The following is a 27,047-nucleotide window of genomic DNA, read 5'->3' as shown; positions in this document are numbered from 1 at the left end:
GGGCAGAATACTGCTGGGCCAACCACTAACCCCAGGAACACACACAACAGCCCTGAGAGCCCCAGCCCCATACAAACACAACAGTCATTTCTATGGACACACAGCTATTGTACTGTACCAGAGACAGGGGAAGAAGACTCCCTAAGGGACTGGGCCCTACTAAACTGGGAGGTGACATGGAGATTGCTTTCAGGAATGGGTTTGTTAACAGTTCTCTCTAATCCTTCTCCATTGCATTCCAGGGGTGTATCTCCATGCTCTGGCTTCCTTGTCCCGTCTTCTTCGCTTCATCTGCACTGATGTGAATGAAACAGGAAGGCTTCAACCATTATATTGCTTAGATCTACCCTGTGTTTATTGATCAGTGCAGATGGAGAGGAGACGAGGAAGCCACTTTGGGACTCTTCAGCTAGAGCCAGGCATTGGCTGGGAGTGTGTGTGGAGCACTGCAGGTTCCAGCTGGTTCCACGCATTAACCCAGTATGCTACCTATATAAACGATGTCTCCCTCTGACTGTCAGTCCATATCATACCACTCCTCTCAGTCACCACCACTAATCCACTCTCTTATTGGCCAGCTTGCTCCTCAACCTGCCCCATATAAACCCTAGGTCCAACATAACATCAATGTCCTTCACAGTGGGGGTAGCACCAGTGTAGGGGGTTACAGCAGGTGAGCTCTGGGTCCTTAAGTGTCTTTCACTCGCTCTAGAGGAGAGCCTCTGAGGTCATCAACTTTTACCAGGGAACCTGGCTAGTTGCTGTTGAGTAAGAGTAAAATTACATCTCACCAGGAACAGGGCAGGACAAAACGGGTAAAGCGGCTCTCTTTCCCAGCCTCAGGTGTGGCAAACCACACAAATATAGCACACACACACACCTCCATTTAAAAGCAGTCTCATTTCAAAAACTAGTGATGAGGACAAACGTAGACAAAGTCCACTAAGGTAGGAATATTCCAGGGCTGTTTTGTGCAATTACCTAACATCAATACGTTCACATAGGCAGACTAGATATCCTGCACTCTTCTTTAGCAGTTGATTCAGTTCAGTGTTTTTTTCCCCTCTACAGCTCCACAGTAAATGTCCTATTGTCTCTCCTCCTCCTCCTCTCCCGTTGGTGCGCTTAAAAGCTCCACGGAGCGCACCCGAAGGGCTGTGATTGGTCAATTGTCTGCCGTTGCCGTGGTAATGTGCCGGCGCGGTAACGTGCGCGTGCTCGTAGTTCATTAGCTGGAGAAGCGGTGGTCGCTCCAGCGGGCCTGTGCTAGTCAATCCATCTCCAGGTCCATGAGTTTGTTGCGTGAGCGGGGGGTGTGTGTGGTGTTGCGGCAGCAGCAGTGGGCACAGATGAAACCCAGGAGGAGAGAGAAGAGCCCCACGGACACAGAGGCTACAGAACCGTACAGCAGAGGCAGCTTCAGAGAGTCCCACACTGGAGGGAGACAGAGAGACAGACAGACCGAGAGAGAGAGAAAGTGTTAGTTAGTGTACACACACACACACACACACACACAGTGCCCCCCCCCATCCTTACTCACTGGGGAATCGTACAGTGAGGAACACCCTGGTAGAGGTGAGTTCTGCCCCGTGTGTCCAGGCCCCTGTGGAGGCAGACAGGTACCAGGGCGTGGCCTGGCAGTGGTACTCCCCGCTGTCGCTGTCCTGGGTGGCGTGGATGTTCAGGGCGTAGGTGTGTGTGTCTGTGCGCTCCAGGGACACGTCACTGCTGGCGTTGCGCGCCTCCTTCTTGACCAGACCGAAGCGGTCCACGCTGGCCAGTAGGGTGCCTTTGTTCCCCCCTCTCAGCCGCGTGAGGTACCAACGTACCTCGTAGGACAGGTCATCTGAGGGAGGAAGAGGAGAGAATTCTATTAAAACCACTTCATTGGGTTTATGTAATAGAGCTAACATCAGCAGATTGAAACTGTGGATGTAGGGACAGGAAGAGGGGAGACAGAGCGACGGGGAGACTGGATAGAGCAACAGAAAGAGACATGGAGGGGAGACTGGCTAGAGCAACAGAAAGAGACATGGAGGGGAGACTGGCTAGAGAGAGAAGAGAGGGGGAAGGGAATGGGACGGAGAGACAGAATAGAGGGGGAGGGGACTGGATAGAGACACAGAAGTAGAAGGGGGAGGAGAAAGTATTTTTATAGAAATCCTTTCCATGTGGTTGAGGCCAAAGGTTTTATCAGTCTATCGCTGAACCTACAGTTAGTGTCTGGTGTTGCCACCGTCTCAATGTTGATCTGTGATGGGAATTCATGGATCTGAAGAAAACTCTACATGTGAATAGACATGCTATCACTGAGAGAACATAGAACACAGTACACATCTTCCATATGGATACATCTATTTCTCTATCCATGTATTCATACATCTGTGTTTCTGTGCTAGGGGCTCTTAGCAAAGGTCTAAAGAGGAGCAGCTTTAACCGGTCATTAATGTGTCTAAAAGGGACTATCATTACTGTCCCACCCACACACAGATTACACATCAATACTATGTGTGTGTCTCTACAGCCACCTTTAGAGAACATCTCACAGAAAGAGACAAAGAGGGAAGGAACAAGAAGAAAATAAAGAATAAGATGTTCTAGAGAAGATGAAGAAAAAAAAGAACGAGAGAGAGAGCGAGCAACGAGAGCGCAGCGAGAGAGCGTCGAGAGAGCAACGAGAGCGCAACGAGAGAGCAACGAGAGCAGCGAGAGAGCAGCGAGAGAGCAAGAAACGAGAGAGCAACGAGAGAGCAAGAAACGAGAGAGCAAGAAACGAGAGAGCAAGAAACGAGAGAGCAAGAAACGAGAGAGCAAGAAACGAGAGAGCAAGAAACGAGAGAGAGGGCAGTGCCAGTGACCCAGAATGTGGTATGACTTCTTCAGTCAGATTTGCTATCCTGTCCAGCAGCCTCTAATGACTGGACATCTTAACCACCAATACAGAGTTTGCCACTGGAGAGTTGGAAGTAAAAATAAATAATTAAGTACTATGGGGTGAATCCTAACTTTAAGTAACATTTTCACTTCGCATCAATGTGTGACTAACTGCTAATACAAGGCCTACTTAGTAAAAAATATGAAGATGCTGATGATGAATAAGATGGGGAAAGGCAGGAAGGGACACATCTATATTTATAGAGATGGAACGGAGGGCACCGCGACCCCTCGTTTCCACAACCTCAGTGTCCGGATTCAAGAGGTGACTGGATGTGACACGAGCCTAAACGTAGAGGACCGCTGGACTAACGGACCAATCAGGCCGATTCCTGCAGACCTAATTGAGGACTGGTCAGTGGACGTTAGTCTTAAAGGGATAGTTTGGTAGCTGGGCTGTTGTCAGTCGTAACCCGCTTCACTCCTAGAATTGGGACTGTATGGATAGGGCCAAATTGAAATGTTTTTAACAGAAGAAATACGAAAAATAATATGCATAACCAATGATAACCAATGATAAGGGAACAGTTTGGAGATTAAAGGGAAATGATCTGACCAAACTGACAAGACTGAATCCAACTGACAAGACTGAATCCAAACATTATACTGTCGTGGCCAAAAGTTTTGAGAATGACACAAATATTAATTTCCACAAATTTTGATGCTTCAGTGTCTTTAGAAATTTTTGTCAGATGTTACTATGGAACACTGAAGTATAATTACAAGCATTTCATAACGGTCAAAGGCTTTTATTGACAATTACATGAAGTTGGTGCAAAGAGTCAATATTTGCAGTGTTGGCCCTTCTTTTTCAAGACCTCTGCAATCCACCCTGGCATGTCAATTAACTTCTGGGCCACATCCTGACTGATGGCAGCCCATTCTTGCATAATCAATGCTTGGAGTTTGTCAGAACTTGTGGGTTTTTGTTTGTCCACCTGCCTCTTGAGGATTGACCACAAGTTCTCAATGGGATTAAGGTCTGGGGAGTTTCCTGGCCATGGACCTAAAATATTGATGTTTTATTCCCCAAGCCACTTAGTTATCACTTTTGCCATATGGCAAGGTGCTCCATCATGCTGGAAAAGGCATTGTTCGTCACCAAACTGTTCCTGGATGGTTGGGAGAAGTTGCTCTCGGAGGATGTGTTGGTACCATTCTTTATTCATGGCTGTGTTCTTAGGCAAAATTGTGAGTGAGCCCACTCCCTTGGCTGAGAAGCAACCCCACACATGGTCTCAGGATGCTTTACTGTTGGCATGACACAGGACTGATGGTAGCGCTCACCTGGTCTTCTCCAGACAAGATTTTTTCCGTATGCCCCAAACAATCAGAAAGGGGATTCATCAGAGAAAATGACTTTACCCCAGTCCTCAGTAGTCCAATACCTGTTGCAGAATATCAGTCTGTCCCTGGATGTTTTTCCTGGAGAGAAGTGGCTTCTTTGCTGCCCTTCTTGACACCAGGCCATCCTCCAAAAGTCTTCGCCTCACTGTGCGTGCAGATGAACTCACACCTCCCTGCTGCCATTCCTGAGCAAGCTCTGTCCTGCTGGTGCCCCGATCCCACAGCTGAATCAACTTTAGGAGACGGTCCTGGCGCTTGCTGGACTTTCTTGGGCGCCCTGAAGCCTTCTTCACGACAATTGAACCGCTCTCCTTGAAGTTCTTGATGATCCGATAAATGGTTGATTTAGGTGCAATCTTATTGGCAGCAATATCCTTGCCTGTGAAGCCCTTTTTGTGCAAAACAATGATGGCACGTGTTTCCTTGCAGGTAACCATGATTGACAGAGGAAGAACAATGATTCCAAGCACCACCCTCCTTTTGACGCTTCCAGTCTGTTATTCGAACTCAATCAGCATGACAGCGTGACCTCCAGCCTTGTCACCGCGCACACCTGTGTTAACGAGAGAATCACTGACATGTCAGCTGGTCCTTTTGTGGCAGGGCTGAAATGCAGTCGAAATGTTTTTTGGGGATTCAGTTAATTTGCATGGCAAAGAGGGACTTTGCAATTAATTGCAATTCATCTGATCACTCTTCATAACATTCTGGAGTATATGCAAATTGGCATCATACAAACTGAGGCAGCAAACTTTGTGAAAATTAATGTGTGTGTCATTCTCAACTTTAGGTCACGACTGTACACTTCACTTCACTTTGTGCATTTTACATTTACAGTACTTTTTGCAGCATTTCTCATAACGAAAATCTAAAAATACTTTGAGTAATACATTCAGTAACATAGAAAATGGTTGCTTAAATGGGAAGAGGTCCATGATAAGGCGTTGCTCTGCCTTCTTGACATCTCAGTCGAGGGAAAGTGTCAGTAACATGCATGTCAATCAAAAAACGGCCCATTATAAATCTCAACGTGGTTCAGGTGTGCATCGTTTGAAAGCCTGTTCTATTGCCAACATTAGTAGTTCCGTGCGTGTTCTGCTGCAAATTTTCTTCACAATACGAGAAATATAGGCTCATTCTGTTCAGAACAATTCAGGGTAGAACATGTAATCTTGTCATTTTACACCAAAAATAGCTAATAAACGTTGATACTGTAAATAAATACATTTTAAAATATGGAAATGTGAAGTACACATTATGACATCAAACCGGTATTATAATCCTCAACGTCTCATCTTTCAGAACACACGGACTCCTCTAGATTTACAGCATTCCCCTCAATCAGATTACAAACTAAATTACTAAAGTAGCCAAAATCATCCACGACGAGTTACAGGTGCTGAGACTAGCATTTGTAAAAAGTAGTAGTGGTAGTACGTTGCTAGGTAACAATGTAAACAATGCCACTTTATATGAACGGGACCATGTGCATGTTGTCTCATATCATGGGCAGGAGAGGCTCTAACAATGGGAACTCTAAACCACCCGTTGTAGAAACCTGTTCAGAACGTCTGCCAGTTGAAACTCATACAACGCTGTAAAGCAGACAGCTTGAGCTCTGACGTCATATACAACATGTTACCTACCGTACAGCCCCTGCATTCCAATTGAGGTGCTCATTAATGACCAAATCTGCCATTTTCAACCAGTATATGGGATGACAGGGGCTGTGAGTGTAAAGGGTTAATAGTTTGGTAGCTGGGCCTTTTATATTGAATAGTAAGCAGAGCGTTTCTATGAAGCCACTTAGGAGATCCTTTCAGATGGGAACTAAGTTATAAAGCTTCATAAAGCCACCGTTTGCCTCCTTTGACATTGAATACAATTATAACAAAGGACAGGAAGAGAGAACATGAAGATATTGAAATAACAACATCCCTGGAGTTGTATGAACACCCATTACACTATCCAAATAGAAGATATCTAAAGAGGAATTAAGGTGACCCACCACACCTTAGAGAAACAAAAAAAGGTACCTGCCAAGACCCCCTGTACCAGGCCCTGCAGATAACATTCTCTCACGCACATGCACACATGCCTGCGAACACACACACACACACACAGTCACATTGCCTCAGATTGGTCCCAGCTGTTTCAGTGGACTGTAATTCCTTGAATACACTGCTCTTTGAACCGCACGCGTAGCAACAATAACCAAGACGGCAAAACAAATACATTATCACCAGTGTTCCCATTAACAAGCTTGATCCCCACTACAACACAATGCTGTAAGATTCCTCCCACTGGCCTCGTTATCCTCCCCTCCACCTCTATCCTCTCCTCCACCATCCTCCCCTCCACCTCATCAACACCAGGATCCGCCAAGGAGAAATAAAAGTAGATTGTCTTCACATCGAAATGAACTGAATAAAATACATTTGATTGGTTCATTCCATGTATTGATCCCCAGAGGGGGGAGTTAGTTAGTTTTGCCAGCAGCAGCAGAAGGTAAAGACCAATAGTGGTAGAGACACTACAGGCACCCAGAACACAGAACTCAACAGGGATACTGCCACTGATGTCTGATAGAACAAAGTCTATTACACGTGGGCCATAAAGCGCTGCTACAACACAGCACACAGGAATACTAAACACTGCATGGACCTCGTAGAATCACAATGAGCAGAACGGCCATTCCAATTACGAGCAATGGGCCATGACCGACGGGCAGCGGCCATTTTGGGTGTCTCATTTTGAATTGACGCTAACAAGTCACGACGTCGCGTAAATTCTATTGTGTCGCCAATATTTGGGTGGAATGTGAAAAATGTTGTAATTCTTAGAGTTATGGGCTGATCTAAAGAGACATATTGTGCAGTAGGGTGCCATTTCACACACAACTCATGTCTGTTCTGTTACCCCTTCTATTTCTATGCTCAAGCCGTCCTCCCCTTTATTACCAGAAGGACTTAATGGCCTGAGTGAGTTTCTCTTTCCCCGCACCAGTGAGTTAGACCGTTCTCTCTTCACCAGTCCTTTAGGAGGTCTCTCCAGTCTCCTGTGAGGGGGAAATGGACCATGGAATATAACTATTAATTACTGGCTGTAGAGGAGAAGAGAACAGGTTTAGCAGGCTAGTTTGATTCTGTGGGGCAGGCTAGGAGAGAACAGGTTTAGCAGGCTAGTTTGATTCTGTGGGGCAGGCTAGGAGAGAACAGGTTTAGCAGGCTAGTTTGATTCTGTGGGGCAGGCTAGGAGAGAACAGGTTTAGCAGGCTAGTTTGATTCTGTGGGGCAGGCTAGGAGAGAACAGGTTTAGCAGGCTAGTTTGATTCTGTGGGGCAGGCTAGGAGAGAACAGGTTTAGCAGGCTAGTTTGATTCTGTGGGGCAGGCTAGGAGAGGAGACTAGACAGATTCAGTGAACTGCTCTAGTCGACCTGCTCTGGTTCAATCTATGGCAAGTCAGTTAAGAACACATTTTTGTTTACAATGACGGCCTACCCCAGCCAAAACCGGACGACGGATGTGATGCGGTACTGAGTCCATATTCCACTCCATTCAAAGAAAATTAAACTAATAAACTATTTTCCATCTTTCTCTTTTTTTTGTGTGTGTGTGTGAATTTTTACCCCTTTTTCTCCCCAATTTCGTGGTATCCAATTGTTGTAGTAGCTACTATCTTGTCTCATCGCTACAACTCCAGTACGGGCTCGGGAGAGACGGTTGAAAGTCATGCGTCCTCCGATACACAACCCAACCGCACCGCTTCTTAACACAGCACGCATCCAACCCGGAAGCCAGCCGCACCAATGTGTCGGAGGAAACATCGTGCACCTGGAAACCTTGGTTAGCGCGCACTGCGCCCGGCCCGCCACAGGAGTCGCAGGTGCGCAATGAGACAAGGACACCCCTACCGACCAAGCCCTAACGACGCTAGGCCAATTGTGCGTCGCCCCACGGACCTCCCGGTCGCGGCCGGTTACGACAGAGCCTGGGCGCGAACCCAGGGACTCTGACGGCACAGCTGGCGCTGCAGTACAGCGTCCTTAACCACTGTGCCACCCGGGATGCCCCTTTCTCTTGATCTTAATTTAACCTCCTGTTGTCCTTTTTATGTTATGTCCTCTCATGGCAGCAACTGGCACAAGCAGGGACAAAGCCTTCAGTGTCTCCCCTAAGGAAACAGACTCCGTACTCTGGGTACAGAGACAGGGTACAGAGACACGACAGCATCTGGTAAAAACAGCTGTTGCTTGTCAGCTCCAACTGCTGCCAAACAAACAAACACATAACTCTGCTCTTTGATGACAACATCCTCGTGTCCCAACCACTCACACACACTATACCTTTGCTGTGCATTCCTCACGTTGTGAACATCTGACGTCTCCTGTTAGTTTTGATCAGCAGGCATCAACATGCCAGGCCAACAGCTAGCTAGCTTTCTCAACAGCATCAGTTCACAAGTGCAACATTCCCACCAACAGACGTGCAGTCTGTCGGTCTCACACAATCAACACACCGGCTGCGTCCTAATGGTCTAATATACATGTATTTCCTTGATGTCCACTAATCTGAAAGGACATGATGGATTTAAAAAAATAAATATTGGTCTATCTGTCCAGTTATATCAGCTAGGAAAGGAAACAAGGAAAGGTGGCTGTTTGTGTCATCTTGTGGTCTCTCTTGTGGGTAGGTCCATTTCAGTGCTGCATAGGAATGTGATTCTCCTGCCCAGGCTTGTTCCTGCACTGTAAGTGTTGTATATAGAGTATCACTTTCGATTACTCAACACTTACACCACACCATCAGTCCTGTCAGGTACTATCCAGTCCCTCTCCTTTCTATAGAGCAGTGGTTCCCAACCTTTTTATAGTCCCGCACCCCTTCAAACATTCAACCTCCAGCTGCGTACCCCCTCTAGCACCAGGGTCAGCTGTACCCCCTCTAGCACCAGGGTCAGCTGTACCCCCTCTAGCACCAGGGTCAGCTGTACCCCCTCTAGCACCAGGGTCAGCTGTACCCCCTCTAGCACCAGGGTCAGCTGTACCCCCTCTAGCACCAGGGTCAGCTGTACCCCCTCTAGCACCAGGGTCAGCTGTACCCCCTCTAGCACCAGGGTCAGCACACTGTTTTTTTGCCATCATTGGAAGCCTGCCACACACACACTATACGATACATTTATTAAACATAAGAATGAGAGTGAGTTTTTGTCACAACCCGGCTCATGGGAAGTGACAAAGAGCTCTTATAGGACCAGGGCACAAATAATAATCAACCAATTTTCTCTTTATTTAACCATCTTACATATAAAACCTTAAGTCATCGAAAATTGTGAATAACTCACCACAGGTTAATGAGAAGGGTGTGCTTGAAAGGATGCCCATAACTCTGCAATGTTGGGTTGTATTGGAGAGAGTCTCAGTCTTAAATCATTTCAGTCTGTGCCTGTATTTAGTTTTCATGCTAGTGAGGGCCGAGAATCCACTCTCACATAGGTACGTGGTTGCAAAGGGCATCAGTGTCTTAACAGCATGCTTTGCCAAGGCAGGATACTCTGAGCGCAGCCCAATCCAGAAATCTGGCAGTGGCTTATGATTAAATTACATTTTCACAGAAACGCTCGTTTCTGGACGAGAGGCAGGGCACGAAAGGGATAACGAATTCAGTTTGTGTCATCCGTTTCAGGAAAGTACCTGCGTAATTGAGCACCCAACTCACACAGGTGCTTCGCTATATCACATTTGACATTGTCCGTAAGCTTGAGTTCATTTGTACACCAAATAAGCAAAGAAACGACAGTCCATCATTACTTTAAGACATGAAGGTCAGTCAATGCAAAACATTTCAAGAACTTTGAAAGTTCCTTCAAGTGCAGTCGCAAAAACCATCAAGCCCTGTGATGAAACTGGCTCTAATGAGGACTGCCACAAGAAAGGAAGACGTTACCTCTACTGCAGAGGATAAGTTCATTAGAGTTACTAGCCTCAGAAATTGCAGCCCAAATAAATATATCACAGAGTTCAAGTAACGGACACATCTCAGCATCAACTGTTCAGAGGAGACTGCGTGAATCAGTCCTTCATGGTCGAATTGCTGCAAAGAAACCACTACTAAAGGACACCAATAATAATAAGAGCCTTGCTTGGGCCAAGAAACACGAGCAATGGACATTAGACCGGTGGAAATTTGTCCAAATTGGAGATTTTTGGCTCCAACAGCCGTGTCTTTGTGAGACGCAGTGTGGGTGAACGGATGATCTCTGCATGTGTATTTCCCACCATAAAGCATGGAGGAGGAGGTGTTATGATGTGGGAGTACTTTGCTGGTGACAAAGTCTGAGTTATTTAGAATTCAAGGCACACTTAACCAGCACGGCTACCACAGCATTCTGCAGCAATACGCTATCTCACCTGGTTTGGGCTTAGTGAGAATATCATTTGTTTTTCAACAGGACAATGACCCAACACACCTCCAGGCTGTGTATTTTACCATGAAGGAGAGTGATGGAGTGCTGCATCAGATGACCTGACCTCCACAATCCCCAGACTTCCACCTAATTTAGATGGTTTGGGATGAGTCAGACCGCAGAGTGAAGGAAAAGCAGCCAACAAGTGCTCAGCATATGTGGGAACTCCTTCAAGACTGTTGGAAAAGCCTTCCAGGTGAAGTTGGTTCAGACAATGCCAAGAGTGTGCAAAGCGGTCATCAATGCAAAGGGTGGCTACTTTGAAGAATCTCAAATATAAAATATATTTTGATTTGTTTAACCCTTTTTTGGTTACTACATGATTCCATATTTATTATTTCATAGTTATGAGGTCTTCACTATTATTCTACAATGTAGAAAATAGTAAAAATAAAGAAAAATCCTTGAACAAGTAGAGGTTCTGAAACTTTTTGACAGGTAGTAAGTAAGTAAATATATATATATCGTTCAAGGGTTTCTCTTTATTTGTACTATTCTGATCAATTTAATGTTATTTTAATGGACACTTTTTTTGCTTGTCTTTCAAAAACAAGGACGTTTCTAACTGACCCCAAACTTCTGAACGATAGTTCTAACATATTGGCAAAAGGGTTTTCTAATGATCAATTAGCCTTTTAAAATGATAAACTTGGATTAGCTAACACAACGTGCCACTGGAACATAGGAGTGATGGTTGCTGACAATGGGCCTCTGTACGCCTTTGTAGGTATTCCATAAAAAATCTGCCGTTTCCAGCTACAATAGTCATTTACAACATTAACAATGTCTACACTGTATTTCTAATCAATTTGATGTTGTTATATTAAAAATGGACAAAAAAAAAAAGAGCTTTTCTTTCAAAAATAAGGACATTTCTAAGTGACCCCAAACTTTTGAACGGTAGTGTATATATTTGTTTTAAAATGTGAATCACGTTTTTATTATACCCCCGACGACATTTGGGAATTTTATTTGGGAATACATGCTATCACTGTGGATTCCTCAACATTTACACCAAACCGTCAGTCACACCAGCTACTATCCAGTTTCTCTCCTAGACATCTGCTCCCCAAGTCTCTCTGCCATTTGGTTTCATGTGGTATTGTTGACAGTTTTACAGCACCTCACATATCCGACATCAACAGCATTAATATGGGGATTAAATATGCCCCTCTGTAAGAGAAGGAGGAATAAATAGTGTGTGTGTGTGTACGCGCGCTAAGACAAAGGTTGGGTAACACCATCCGGTGCATGACTAAACAACAGAACACACACCTACCCACATGAGTTTAGGACACCGCAGATGGCATGGTTGGGCAAAACCATATCAGTCGGCACATGACTAAATGAAACAAACCACTGCCACACCTGAAGGAAACGAGATATATCGGTTTTAGTATTAGTAAGATTAGTTGGAACAATTTGGCTTGAATAGTGCGTCACAATACCGATTGTGAGGCATCATGACCAAGTTAATAAGAAGGTAAGTCTGACTCATGGAATTCTTAAAGCTACAGGTCAGGATCTGAAGGCTTTTACTCCAGCCTAGCTCTAATTAATTAACACCTGATTCAACTAAATCAGAGGTCTTGATAATCAGCTGATTGGTTGAATTGGGTATGTCAGTGCTGGGATGGAACAAAAGCCTAGGCTACACCTGAAAGCTCTCACCACTGTCAGAGAAAATTCTGCCGTCGATTGAGAAGACAAAATGCCATTCTAACCAAAAAAAAGCCATGAGCTAATTAACAGACTAACAGTGTAGTTCAGTAATACCATTCCCCTGCAGCCTTCCAGCTGTCTCCCTGTAGGTAACTAACTAACAGTGTAGTTCAGTAATACCATTCCCCTGCAGCCTTCCAGGTGTCTCCCTGTAGGTAACTAACTAACAGTGTAGTTCAGTAATACCATTCCCCTGCAGCCTTCCAGCTGTCTCCCTGTAGGTAACTGAGAGACTAACAGTGTAGTTCAGTAATACCATTCCCCTGCAGCCTTCCAGCTGTCTCCCTGTAGGTAACTAACTAAAAGTGTAGTTCAGTAATACCATTCCCCTGCAGCCTTCCAGCTGTCTCCCTGTAGGTAACTAACTAACAGTGTAGTTCAGTAATACCATTCCCCTGCAGCCTTCTAGCTTTCTCCCTGTAGGTAACTAACTGCTATGTTCCACCATCAGGAAAAGAAGCTGCAACTGACCATAAGATTACCATGACATTCCATTACGTTCTCTGATATGCACGTGAATAACAGGAAGGCGTATGTGTGTATGCATGTGAATACACACACACACACACACACACACACACCGACAGCTGGGGTTCTGAAAAATGACACCCCCCACTTGCATAATCACACAATCACATTCAGACAAACACACACAGCTGCTATGAGCAGAACTCTCTGTTCTGATCTCTGACCGGTCTCGTGTTCGACTGGACTGAAGAATATAGAAAGATAACAATATGAAAGAGACAGAGGAGGAGGAGAAAGGAGACGGAGACCGACAGACAGAGACACAGAGTTATGTAATCTAATGGCTGAGGGAGGGAGAGGAAGACAAAGTGATTGAGAGAGTTGATAAGAGAGAATGAGACAGAATGACTTCCAATAAGAGATCACACTGCACTCCTCCCTGAGCTGGGAGAACGGGAGAGATTGAGTGCAGAAAGAACAGTGATAAGAGAGGCAGGATGAGGACAGGAGGAAGGGAGGAGAGGATGGAGAGATGTGAACAGGACAGCTGATAAGCAACTAATTAACTCTCAACACTGGAAGGTTGTGTCTTATGGATACAGCTATAACCTGATGAGAGTGTGTGTGTCGTCCCCTACCTGACTTGGGGGATGCTCCAGAGATGCTGAGGGCACACACCATCTTGGCGGTCTCCCAGGGATACAAAGTGGTGGTGTCAGAGCGGATGGCCACAGCGAACGAGGGGCCTACAGGAAGGAACACACAGAGGTTAGAGGTCAGGGGTTACATTCACTGTGTTAATACCCCTAACACTGGTCCTTCGCCAGGTCTTTCAAAGGTGTTCATCCAAACAGCTCCTCTCAGCTCACTGACCCAGTCAGAGTGTGTGTGTGTGTGTGTATATAAGCACCTACAGAGGGACTCAGTATGGTGTCTCCTCTAACACATGTTCAACACACACACACGATAAAGAGAGCCAGTGATACGGATCATTGCGGCTTCTAACTGATTTGTCCAGGAGAGGTTGGTTATGGGGTGCCGTTTTGAAGCTTCCACCCCACAGAGAGGAAGAAGGGCTGCAGGTAGCCTAGCGGTTAGGAGCGTTGGACCTGTAACCAAATGGTTGCTGGTTTGAATCCCCGAGCCGACTAGGTGAAACATCTGCTGATGTGCCCTTGAGCAAGGCACTTCGCTATATTTGCTCCTCTAAGACGCACTGTATTAGAGCGTCTGCTAAATTACTCAAATGTAAGAGAGAGAGCGTGCGTCTTTCCACAGTGAGAGAGAGCTCAAAGGGTCTAGAGGTTTCAGTAACTAGTTACATCTCTCTAACGAACATCAAACACAGCCAACTAGGCCGATGCAGGGAATGTGAGAGCATATTTAGGGTTCATGTGCGAGAGCATATTTAGGGTTCATGTGCGAGAGCATATTTAGGGTTCATGTGTGAGCTTCAGTAAAAGTCTAGTGGGTATAGACTCAGTAGGACACATGTAACTCAGTGGTGGTCAGGGTGTGTGTTCTATCCTCGTACCAGTTTCCTGGAAGTTGATCTGGACCTTGTTGGACTTGGCGCTGACAGCTTTGGTCCAGGCCTGGCCTGGTTGTTTGGTCCAGGCGGTGATATCACACCAGTAGAAGCCCCTGTCAGCCTGCTGCACTCCGGCCAGACGGAAGCGGAACTCAGCCGGACCCGTCTTAGTCAGAACCAGGCTGTCCCTGGGAGCCAGAACCCAGTTTACTTTCAACATAGCTCACTAGTAATACCACAACAACTTCATCTTATGAGACATACTGCTCAGTACTGTGTGTGTGTGTGTGTGTGTGTGTGTACCTGCGGTTAGGGTCGGTAGCCCCTCCATGTTGTAGTACAGAGTCAGGACTGAGAGAGAGGACAGTTCTAGTGGCAGAGTCCACACTGTCCTGAGTCTGCACCAGCACAGAGTAGCCCGGGTCCTGCAAGTGCACATGGGATATGGTACAGCTCATCTCAAAAGTGGCTCCGCCCGCCACCGCCTCACGCACACGCTGTGCCACGGCGGTTAGAGACGGACCTGGAGGGAGACAGACCAATCAATCAATTAATAATCAGTGAGTCAGTCAATCACCAAAATGTTCATCCTTAGGACTTAGAAAGCTGCCTGGAGCGCAACCTAAATCAAGGACCATGAGAGCAACTGGGATTTGTGCGATAGTGTGGGCCGGGTACCGAGGTAATGGCAATGGAAGCAGTGCAATCAATCAAGATAGAGCCTGAAGCTAGTAGAGTGGTAGGGAGTAACCAGGACTACAGACAGACACTTGTAACCTAACAACCAGCTGTCTGTAGTAACCACAGGGACTGAGTGGACAGACCATCAGTAGGAAAGTCCGGACTTCATGAATGGACAAAGACACTGACTGAGCTCTGCAGAGAGATGGACAGAGAGAGTGAGACGAAGAGGGAGAGAGAGAGAGAGAGAGATGAACAGAGAGAAAAGGGGAATCCCAGAGTTGGTGGGAGGAAACAGAGGAAGACCAAACTAGAGGGAGAGACAAAAACTCCCTACTGTATATCCTCATCACATCGCTATTCAGTAGCTATTACACTAGATCACCATCATCTAACCAGCCTTACAGGGTTCACAGAGTTCAGTTTGTGTGTGTGTGAATGCCGAAAGGCAACTGTTGAGAACTATTTAGACTGAAATCAACAGAGCAGAGGAAACTAGGACTCATAGCTGTCACTCAGGGCAGCTGTCTAGGTCCCTTACTTTACTCAAGTCATGCCACCTGCTTTGACTAAATGACTCAACACTATACACGTCAGCAGATACTACAGCGACTGAAAATGACTGCAACGATTAACAAAAAGCTGCAGTTAGTTTCAGAGTGGGTGGCAAGGAATAAGTTAGTCCTAAATATTTCTAAAACTAAAAGCAATGCATTTGGGACAAAATCATTCACTAAAACCTCAACTAAATCTTGTAAGAAATAATGTGGAAATTGAGAAAGTTGGTGACTAAACTGCTTGGAATAACCCTGGATTGTAAACTGTCATGGTCAAAACAGTTTACAACAGTAGCTAAAATGGGGAGAAGTCTGTCCATAATAAAGCTCTGCTCTGCCTTCTTAACAACACTATCAACAGGGCAGGTCCTACATGCCCTGGTTTTGTCGCACCTGGACTACTGTTCAGTCTTCTGGTCAGGTGCCACAAAAAGGGACTTCTGCAATTGGCTCAGAACAGGGCAGCACAGCTGGCCTTTGGATGTACACAGAGAGCTAGCATTAATAATATGCATGTCAATCTCTCCTGGCTGAAAGTGGAAGAGATTGACTTCATCACTACTTGTTTTTGTAAGAGGTGTTGACAAGCTGAATGCACTGAGCTGTCTGTTTAAACTACTAGCACACAGCTCAGACCCATGCATACCACACAATACATGCCACCAGAGGTCTCTTCTAGAGGTCGACCGATTATGATTTTTCAACGCCGATACCGATTATTGGAGGACCAAAAAAGCCGATATCAATTAATCTGACAATTTTTATTTGTAATAATGACAATTACAACAATACTGAATGAACACTTATTTTAACTTAATATAAAACATCAATAAAATACATTTAGCCTCAAATAAATAATGAAACATGTTCAATTTGGTTTAAATAATGCAAAAGTGTTGGAGAAGAAAGTTATAACATGAGACTTCAATATTCCAAGGTAAGAGGTTTTAGGTTGTAGTTAATATAGCATTTATAGGACTATTTCTCTATACCATTTGTATTTCATATACCTTTGACTATTGGATGTTCTTATAGGCACTATAGTATTGCCAGTGTAACAGTATAGCTTCCGGCCCCTCCTCGCCCCTACCTGGGCTCGAACCAGGAACACATCGACAACAGCCACACTCAAAGCATCGTTACCCATCGCTCCACAAAAGCCGCGGCCCTTGCAGAGCAAGGGGAATAACTACTCCAAATCTAAAAGCGAGTGACGTTTGAAACAGTATTAGCGCACGCCCAGCTAACTAGCTAGCCATTTCACATTGGTTACACCAGCCATTAGGCTGATCGGCTTGAAGTCATAAACAGCGCTGTGCTTGTGAAGAGCTGCTGGCAAAACACACGAAAGTGCTGTTAAAATGAATGATTATGGGCCTGCTGCTGCTCAGTCTGACTGCTCTATCAAATCAGACTTAATTATAACATAATAACACACAGAAATACGAGCCTTTGGTCATTAATATGATAGAATCCGGAAACTATAATTTCGAAAACAAAACGTTTATTATTTCAGTGAAATACGGAACCGTTCTGTATTTTATCTAACGGATGGCATCCCTAAGTCTAAATAGTCTTGTTACATTGCAAAACCTTCAATGTATGTCATAATTACGTACAATTCTGGCAAATTAGTTCGCAATGAGCCAGGCAGCCCAAACTGTTGCATATACCCTGACTCTGCGTGCAATGAACGCAAGAGAAGTGACACAATTTCACCTGGTTAATATTGCCTGCTAACCTGGATTAGTAGTTATAACTAGAGATTATGATTGATTGTTTTTTATAAAGATAAGTTTAATGCTAGCTAGCAATTTACCTTGGCTTCTACTGCATTCGCGTAAAAGGCAGGCTACTCGTGGAGTGCAATGGTTAGACCGTTGGACTAGTTAACTGTGCGGTTGCAAGATTGGAACCCTGAGCTGACAAGGTGAAAATCTGTCCTTCTGCCCCTGAACAAGGCAGTTAACCCACAGTTCCTAGGCAGTCATTGAAAATAAGAATGTGTTCTTTAACTGACTTGCCTAGTTAAATAAAAAGGTATAAATAAAAAATATATATATTTTTTAATAATCGGAAATCGGCGCCCAAAAATACAGATTTCCGATTGTTATGAAAACTTGAAATCGGCCCTAATTTATGGGCCATTCCGATTCATCGGTCGACCTCTAGTCTCTTCACAGTCCAAGTCCAGAACAGACAACGGGAGGCGCACAGTTCTACATAGAGCCATGACTACATGAAACTCTACTCCACATCAAGTAGACCACCCTTCCTATTGTATATAGTTCTGTCCTTGAGCTATTCTTGTCCTGTTTTATGTCATGTTTCATGTTTTGTGTGGACCCCAGGAAGAGTAGCTGCTGCTTTTGCAACAGTTAATGGGGATCCTAATAAAATACCAAACCCATGCAAGCAGTAAAATTAGATTTAAAAAACAGAAAAAATCCCCTTATCGAACAGGGTGGACTGTGAAGCAACACAAATATAGGCACAGACACATGCATACACACGCACACATGGATTTTGTAATGTAGTTGTGGTAGTGGTGGAGTAGGGGCCTGAGGGCACACTGTGTGTTGTGAAATCTGTGAATGTATTGTAATGTTTTTAAAATTGTATAACTGCCTTCATTTTGACAGACTCCAGGAAGAGTAGCTGCTGCCATGGCAGGAACTAATGGGGCTCCATAATAAATACAAATACTCACACGCCAAACTGACTGACACCATCTCTGGTATGTTAGAGACTGATGCATCCGTCTGTGTGTGTGTGTGTGTGTGTGTGTCCTAAGCTTCTGGTATGCCATGGTACAAGGCTTTCCTGTTGTCAGACATACAGTGGGGCAAAAAAGTATTTAGTCAGCCACTAATAAGACGAGGCCAGTAATTTTCATCATAGGTACACTTCAACTATGACAGACAAAATTAGAAAAAAAAATCCAGAAATCACATTTTTAATGAATTTATTTGCAAATTATGGTGGAAAACAAGGATTTGGTCACCTACAAACAAGCAAGATTTCTGGCTCTTACAGACCTGTAACAACTTCTTTAAAAGGCTCCTCTGTCCTCCACTCGTTACCTGTATTAATGGCACCTGTTTGAACTTGTTATCAGTATAAAAGACACCGGTCCACAACCTCAAACAGTCACACTCCAAACTTCACTATGGCCAAGACCAAAGAGCTGTCAAAGGACACCAGAAACAAAATTGTAGACCTGCACCAGGCTGGGAAGACTGAATCTGCAATAGGTAAGCAGCTTGGTTTGAAGAAATCAACTGTGGGAGCAATTATTAGGAAATGGAAGACATACAAGACCCCTGATAATCCCCCTCGATCTGGGGCTCCACGCAAGCTCTCACCCCGTGGGGTCAAAATGATCACAAGAACGGTGAGCAAAAATCCCAGAACCACACGGGGGGACCTAGTGAATGACCTGCAGAGACCTGGGACCAAAGTAACAAAGCCTACCATCAGTAACACACTACGCCGCCAGGGACTCAAATCCTACAGTGCCAGACGTGTCCCCCTGCTTAAGCCAGTACATGTCCAGGCCCGTCTGAAGTTTACTAGAGAGCATTTGGATGATCCAGAAGAAAATTGTGATAATGTCATATGGTCAGATGAAACCAAAATATAACTTTTTGGTAAAAACTCAACTCGTCGTGTTTGGAGGACAAAGAATGCTGAGTTGCATCCAAAGAACACCATACCTACTGTGAAGCATGGGGATGGAAACATCATGCTTTGGGGCTGTTTTTCTGCAAAGGGACCAGGACAACTGATCCGTGTAAAGGAAAGAATGAACGGGGCCATGTATCGTGAGATTTTGAGTGAAAACCTCCTTCCATCAGCAAGGGCATTGAAGATGAAACGTGGCTGGGTTTTTCAGCATGACAATGATCCCAAACACACCGCCCGGGCAATGAAGGAGTGCTTCGTAAGAAGCATTTCAAGGTCCTTGAGTGGCCAATCCAGTCTCCAGATCTCAACCACATAGAAAATATTTGGAGGGAGTTGAAAGTCCACGTTGCCCAGCAACAGCCCCAAAACATCACTGCTCTAGAGGAGATCTGCATGGAGGAATGGGCCAAAATACCAGCAACAGTGTGTGAAAACCTTGTGAAGACTTACAGAAAACGTTTGACCTCTGTCATTGCCAACAAAGGGTATATAACAAAGTATTGAGATAACAAAAGTTTATCTACAATTTATCTACAAGTCCATGCTAGGTAAAGCTCCGCCTTATCTCAGTTCACTGGTCACGATGGCAACACCCACCCGTAGCACGCGCTCCAGCAGGTGTATCTCACTGATCATCCCTAAAGCCAACACCTAATTTGGCCGCCTTTCGTTCCAGTTCTCTGCTGCCTGTGACTGGAACGAATTGCAAAACTTGCTGAAGTTGGAGACTTATCTCCCTCACCAACTTCAAACATCTGCTATCTGAGCAGCTAACCGATCGCTGCAGCTGTACATAGTCCATCGGTAAATAGCCCACCCAATTTTTACCTACCTTATCCCCATACTGTTTATATTTATTTACTTTTCTGCTCTTTTGCACACCAGTATCTCTACCTGTACATGACCATCTGATCATTTATCACTCCAGTGTTAATCTGCTAAATTGTAATTATTCGCCTACCTCCTCATGCCTTTTGCACACAATGTATATAGACTCTCTTTTTTTTCTACTGTGTTATTGACTTGTTAATTGTTTACTCCATGTGTAACTCTGTGTTGTCTGTTCACACTGCTATGCTTTATCTTGGCCAGGTCGCAGTTGTAAATGAGAACTTGTTCTCAACTAGCCTATCTGGTTAAATAAAAGGTTAAATAAAAAAGTAAAAATTGACCAAATACTTACTTTCCACCATAATTTGCAAATAAATTCATTAAAAATCCTACAATGTGATTTTCTGGATTTCTCATTTTGTCTGTCATAGTTGAAGTGTACCTATGATGAAAATTACAGGCCTCATCTTTTTAAGTGGGAGAACTTGCACAATTGGTGGCTGACTAAATACTTTTTTGCCCCACTGTACATTGGCGCCTCTACTTCCTCTGCCATGTCTGTTGAGCAGCCAACATGAAACAAGCCAATGTTACATGGTAATGTTTTACATCCTATAGCTTGGACTCCCATCCAGAACACACGTCCCTTATTACCTCAAACACATAGAAAACAAATGAACATAGCAGAATGACAAATGTATTAAATAGCAACATTGCTATATTCAGGTGGTTTCATCAAAAGAGAAATAAAAAAGGAAGGAGGGAGAAGAAGAGCGAGATGATATGAGAGCGTCATCACTACTTACGTTTGGGTTCCCATCGGACGGTCAGAGGGGGGGTGAGGAACTCTGCTGCCTCCTCCATTCCACCCTGCCTAGAGGGAGTCCACGCTGTCACACTGCACGCATACGCCCCCATGTCCACGTCCTGACGGTACACACACACACACCTTGTTAGCAGCTCTTGCTTTAATACAAACTTGTCTGTCTAACAAATGATTGTGCTTGAGGTACACACACACACCTACCTGTGTACGTAGGAAGCGGAGCTTGAATGTATCTGGTTCTACTCGGGTCAGAACGATGGCACCAGACTCCAACCTATCATGGTATAGTGTCCCAGACTTCAGGTTGCCGTGGGCATCCAGGGAACCAATAGGGAGGGTGGTCTGTGTGGTTGTCAGGCGGTCGCCGGGTGGACCAGGAAGTGGTGTGTACTCCCAGGCCACGCCCAGTCGGCCCCCTGCAAGGAAGTGAGTGATGTTGGTCACATGACACGCCAGCTCTGTGGGGTCACCTGTGACCTGCGGGGTCGACGAGGGGGTAAGGGTCACTGCAAAATTCGGCTCTGAAGGGAGGGACAGAAAGATGGGGGGAGGAGAGAGCGAAAAACATTAATAAACAGACTCTAAATGTCAGTAAAGGGACATGGTGAAATAACATCCACAGTAATGTTGACTCCTGCTGTATACAGAACCAGATCAGTTAAAAATGAATAATCTGGAAGCCACTTCACATCCACTAAGGTAGTGGTGAGCAGAGCTCTTCCCTGTCTGTAGCCATGAATCCAATGGGTGGTGTGTGTGTGCGCGTTAGGGATGTGCACGGTTATCTGAATATCCAATGGGTGGTGTGTGTGTGTGCGCGTTAGGGATGTGCACGGTTATCTGAATATCCGATGGGTGGTGTGTGTGCGCTTTAGGGATGTGTATGGTTATCTGAATAACCGAACGGGCGTTAGTATTCAAATAATCGGGAGCAATACTTTTGTCAGAGAGTGTTTTTAAAGTATTTTTCCAAGGTAAAATATCCATGTGACATTCTCATGTGACCTTTCAAATTATGAATTTAATAAAAACAAACTTTAATGTAATTCATGACATGCACCCCATAAAAGACTGGTAGCCAACCGGTAGCCTTTACGTGTGTAGCTTGTTGTTTATGTTGGCCAATCAGAGGCTCAATGTGTAGCAAGTGGAATGAGAGTTCACTAATGCAGTGCAAGATAGAACAAAAATAACCAACAGGTAGGCGGTCTTATCTGAACGGGTTGGGGAGAAAGCACAGCATATGTTCTCAATTAGCCTAGCTAGCTATAGCTGGCTAGCTAGCTTCTAGGCTCCTGCAATCCAGACAGGTATTGATATATGGGATGATAAATTGCTTCTACACGTTAGCCTGTCTTGGCTGTAGTTGCGTTGCCTTGGGTACTCGTCTCGGTAGCCTGCATCTCACTGGCCCCTCAGCAGAGCAACAGAGCATCAGCCTCTCTCCTTCCCACGGCAGTGCTCAGGTTAAAAACTTCAGCAATAAATAATACTTTTTGTATTACGAATATCTGGATATCTGACAAATTCATGATACTATTCGAATAGTGAAATTATTTTTAAACCCCATTCCTAGTGTGTGTGTGTGTGCGCGCGCAAATGGGGCAGTCAGGCTTCTCAAACACAGTGTATCAGTGTGAAACGACCAAGGCTTTTACACACCACACACACAGTGTATCAATGTTAAAGTGTCAGTGGCGGAGTGTGTGTGGGGTCTCAGTAGGTGATGGGGCTGGTATCTCAGTCAGACCTCTAGTCCACAGATTGTCCCTTTATGCTCCAATGAACAGGGAACACACATATTCCTTGCTCTCGATTAGTGTGTGTGTGTGTGTGGTCGTGGGTTTTCCACGTTGTGTCATTTGGACGTCACAGGGGCTGAATCATGCACCATCTGCTACACTGCTGTGAGGATCATCACAAGATCATCTGTGAAAATCCTCCTTCCTTTGTGAGGAGAGAATCCCCGCCAATTACCCATGTGCCCATTCCTCCGCTTTCATCCCCCTTTCTCTCACACACACACACACACCGTAGCTCCATTAATAGACCAAAGGAAGACACACTGCAGAACGACTCAAACACATTTCCTGCTAATGGCCTACAAATGGAACGAAACGAAACATACATTTGAACAAACTCATGTGCCCACACAAGTACACAGACGCACACCCACCCACCCCTACTTACCAAAGACCGCTTAAACTGAGGCATTATGCACAGGACAAGAGCTGTTCCAGGGCCATTTGTTAAGGGAATAGAGATCTGAAATCTAGTCCACCCAGTAGAGCTGATATCAGGCACTGAAGAACACTACTCTGCTCTGACGAAGAAGGTAATGGCCCTCAACAAAAACAAAAGACTAATGCACATTTTGAAACCGAACAACACTAGGTTTCCATTAGCCTGGCTGTGGTTCCCAACTGGTTGGTATGGACCATAGAGATGTAGAATACATGAAATGTTCTTCATACATATATGCATGTAATTATATGGACCTACTGCTGGGTTGTGGTTGTGGCTAAACACTGGGATGCTATGCACTCTAGCTAGAACCACAGTTCTGTTTACTTGATAGGTTGTATTGAAAAACAGACATGGTTTGGGTATAGCCTAGCACAGCATAGGGATTGACAACCACTGATCTACAAACTAACCATATGCAGGATTATGTGCTTGCTTGCCTTAAAGAGTGTGACCTATAAAAATAAAAAAAACTACAAGCACACACACATTCGCTAAACAGACAGACACTTCGGAGGACATTTCAGTTGATTAAAAGCTCTGATAAAACCAGTTTGCGTTTCAATTGATTTGGATCAGACCTGTCTTAGGGTTGTGTCAGCATGGACAAGCTGACGCAGTGTTAACTGCCAGATATCTCTGGGGGGGGGGATGTATGTGTGTGTGTGAGACTCACTGTTAATACATGTCTGGAGTGTCAACGGTAAACACAGCCTGGCCTGTGTTTGAAATAGGTCAAATCAATCTTACGTCAGAACGAAGTTCAGGTAAGAACATAAAATGTGTTGTACTTTAACCTCGTACAGTAAGGGAACAATATACTTCAGCCACCATGTTTCCCTGGGAGCTAAGAGTGCGACAGTGTGTGACATTTGAGTGTGGAGTTCTGCTCCGTTTTCAAGTGTTTTGGTGTGTTACCATAGAGATAACATTCACTTACAACAGACAGGAACTACCTGACCATCTGAACGAGAGACGTTTACTAACGTACTAGAGTTCACCTGTTCATACAGACTACCACACAAACCAGACGTAACTAATGAAATGCTGTATATTTCATGAAAATAGTTCAACATTGGTGCCGATAAATAATAAAACACACCCAAGCGTACGTGTCTGCACACACACCTAATATAGTGTCACACACACAGGGACACAAACTAAAACGCCAAGGGGAGATTTAATTATTAGGACAGAGCAAGCAGGTGTTCTATCTGGAGTGAAGACAGAGACAGATGGGTGAGCGAGGCGAGAGAAAAGGAGAGGGAGAGAGAGAAAAGGAGAGCGAGAGAGAGAAAAGGAGAGCGAGGCGAGAGAAAAGGAGAGGGAGAGAGAAAAGGAGAGGGAGAGAGAAAAGGAGAGCGAGGCGAGAGAAAAGGAGAGGGAGAGAGAAAAGGAGAGGGCGAGAGAGAAAAGGAGAGCGAGGCGAGAGAAAAGGAGAGCGAGGCGAGAGAAAAGGAGAGGGAGAGAGAAAAGGAGAGGGCGAGAGAGAAAAGGAGAGGGAGAGAGAGAAAAGGGACTAAGCATGTTCCAAGGAATGTTCTCAGAGGACCCTCTCCACTGCCAAGGAGCTCCGGCCTTCATCAGAGGGTCTCTGGTTTCACTGGGGTGTTTGAGCATGTGGTGTGTGTCTGTGTTGAACCAGATATGACCCAGAGTGCATTCCTCCACTCAGTCTCCACCCTGTCAACACCCTCCATCATCACTTTTCCTCCACTCCCTCAGTATACAGCAGCCACTGAGCATCCTGAAGCCTGACTCAGACATGAAGGTGACATGGAGAGAGAACCAGAGGTGGTCGGTGCCGTTTATGATGAGGGAGAATGATCATTTATTAAATGATCAAAGCGCCTTATTTTCTGTTACAGCATATTGGATTCACCCAGCTCAATGTAACATTAATAGGTTTAGGCTACTACATGATACTCTAATCTTCCCTATCCCCATCATGAGTTTGCCACAACCTAGCCTATGACTGAAAGTCAACATAGGTGCGCAGGTCGAGGTCATTTTTTGTAATCAAGGTGAGAGAGTGACACATTCAATACCACCTTCCACACTCTTGCCTGCATCTAGCTGATCTAGGGTGTGAATCATTCGTACACCATGGTGCTACCCTACAGAGTGCTGCTGAGGCTACTGTACACCTTCATTGCAAAACAATGTTTAAATCAATGATTTGGTATATATATTTTGTATTGTTTTATCTAAAAAGTGTAACATTCATGTTTAATGGTTTATTTTTATAAAACTCACTGAGGATGGTCCTCCCCCTCCTCTCTGGAGCCTCCACTGGAGAGAACCCATTGAACTCCATGGTGACTCTGGGTGATTGTATGGGAGAGGTGACACAGCACTAACACCACAGGGGGGTTTGTAGGACGGAGGAAGAACAGCAACTTAAAGTTGTAACATGTCACTTTTTGGGCGACCCGACCAAATTCATGTAGAAATGTGAGTTATAGATCTGTCACCCTCATTGAAAGTTTTGGCATCTTTTAATTTTGGTTTTGTGCAACAGCCTCAAACAACTAAAAACAAGATTTTGGGCTATTGAAAAGGTGTGGTACAGTGTGATTATCTACAGAATGACTGCTTGCTTTGTCACAAACTGAAATTAGGCGAACTATTTGAATTTTAGCAAACAGGATTTCTGCATATTTCACCTTTAAGTAAAGTTCATTAAGTGTGTGTGTGCACGCGTGTAACCACAGGAGGCTGCCGAGGGGAGGATGGCTCATAATAATGGCTGGAATTGAATAAATGGAATGATAAACACTTGGAAACCATGTTTATGTTACCAATCCTTTGAATCCGTTCCAGTGATTACTATGAGCCGTCCTCCACAACTAAGGTGCCACCTGTGGTGTGTGTCATGCTTCCGTCATCATTGTGACATACAGTACCTATTGTTGTGATGGACTGCAGATGTAGAGTCAAACAATAGTACCAATCAGTCAAGGAAAGACTCACCAGGGTAGCTAGCCCCCTCTGCTGCTCCATAGGGGATTAGAAGGACACAGTGACTTCCAACTCTTTATACTACACCTCTACTGTTGGACAGAGGTTTATAGTGGTATCCTGGATAGAGTGTGTGTGCGCACGTTACTACATACAGTGCATTCAGAAAGTATTCAGACCCCTTGGCTTTTTCCACATTTTGTTGGGTTACAGCATTACTCTAAAATGTATTAAATAGCCCCCCCCTCAATACCACATAATGACAAAGCATTATGGGGTACTTTGCTATTTAGATATATTTTTTATAAATGAGCAAAAACAAATATCACATTTACATAAGTATTCAGACCCTTTACTCGGTACTTTGTTGAAGCACCTTTGCCAGCGATTACAGCCTTGATTCTTTTTGGGTATGACGCTACAAGTTTGGCAAACCTGTATTTTGGGAGTTTCTCCCATTCTTCTCGGAAGATCCTGTCAAGCTCTGTCAGGTTGGATGGGGAGCGTTGATGCACAGCTATTTTCACGTCTCTCCATTGATGTTCGATCAGGTTTAAGTCAAGGCTCTGGCTGGGCCACTCAAGGACATTGAGATTTGTCCCTAAGCCACTCCTGGTTTGTCCTGTGTTGTCTTGGCTGTGTGCTTAGGGTCATTGTCCAGATGGAAGATGAACCTTCAACCTAGGTCTGGAGGTAATGAGAGCTCTGGAGCAGGTTTTCAACAAGGATCTCTGTACTTTGCTCAAAGGGTCTGAATACTTATTTACATAAGGTATTTTTAATGTATAATAA

At 44.8% G+C, this 27,047-nt stretch overlaps 1 protein-coding gene across 3 annotated transcripts in view; it reads right to left on the bottom strand.

The window, feature by feature from the left end:
• Positions 1–408: 408 nt before the first annotated feature.
• Positions 409–27,047, bottom strand: part of LOC139412905 (prostaglandin F2 receptor negative regulator-like) — a 41,138-nt gene continuing 14,499 nt past the window's right edge. For 2 of the 3 annotated variants that reach the window (XM_071159747.1, XM_071159749.1), the window contains 7 exons: positions 21,252–21,571; positions 21,031–21,151; positions 14,772–14,991; positions 14,472–14,656; positions 13,576–13,683; positions 1,541–1,846; positions 409–1,434 (listed from right to left, as the gene is read on the bottom strand). In XM_071159747.1, coding sequence (XP_071015848.1) covers positions 1,271–1,434; positions 1,541–1,846; positions 13,576–13,683; positions 14,472–14,656; positions 14,772–14,991; positions 21,031–21,151; positions 21,252–21,571 — 1,424 coding nt within the window. In that variant the 3' untranslated portion in view covers positions 409–1,270. The remainder of the gene's footprint in view (positions 1,435–1,540; positions 1,847–13,575; positions 13,684–14,471; positions 14,657–14,771; positions 14,992–21,030; positions 21,152–21,251; positions 21,572–27,047) is intronic. The other variant, XM_071159748.1, reaches the window with a different exon arrangement.

Source organism: Oncorhynchus clarkii, chromosome 7, assembly GCF_045791955.1.
Source record: "Oncorhynchus clarkii lewisi isolate Uvic-CL-2024 chromosome 7, UVic_Ocla_1.0, whole genome shotgun sequence".
In the NCBI taxonomy this organism is placed as follows: domain Eukaryota; kingdom Metazoa; phylum Chordata; class Actinopteri; order Salmoniformes; family Salmonidae; genus Oncorhynchus; species Oncorhynchus clarkii.
Note: the sequence above shows the minus strand (reverse complement) of the source record. Positions and strands in the feature narration are given on the sequence as shown.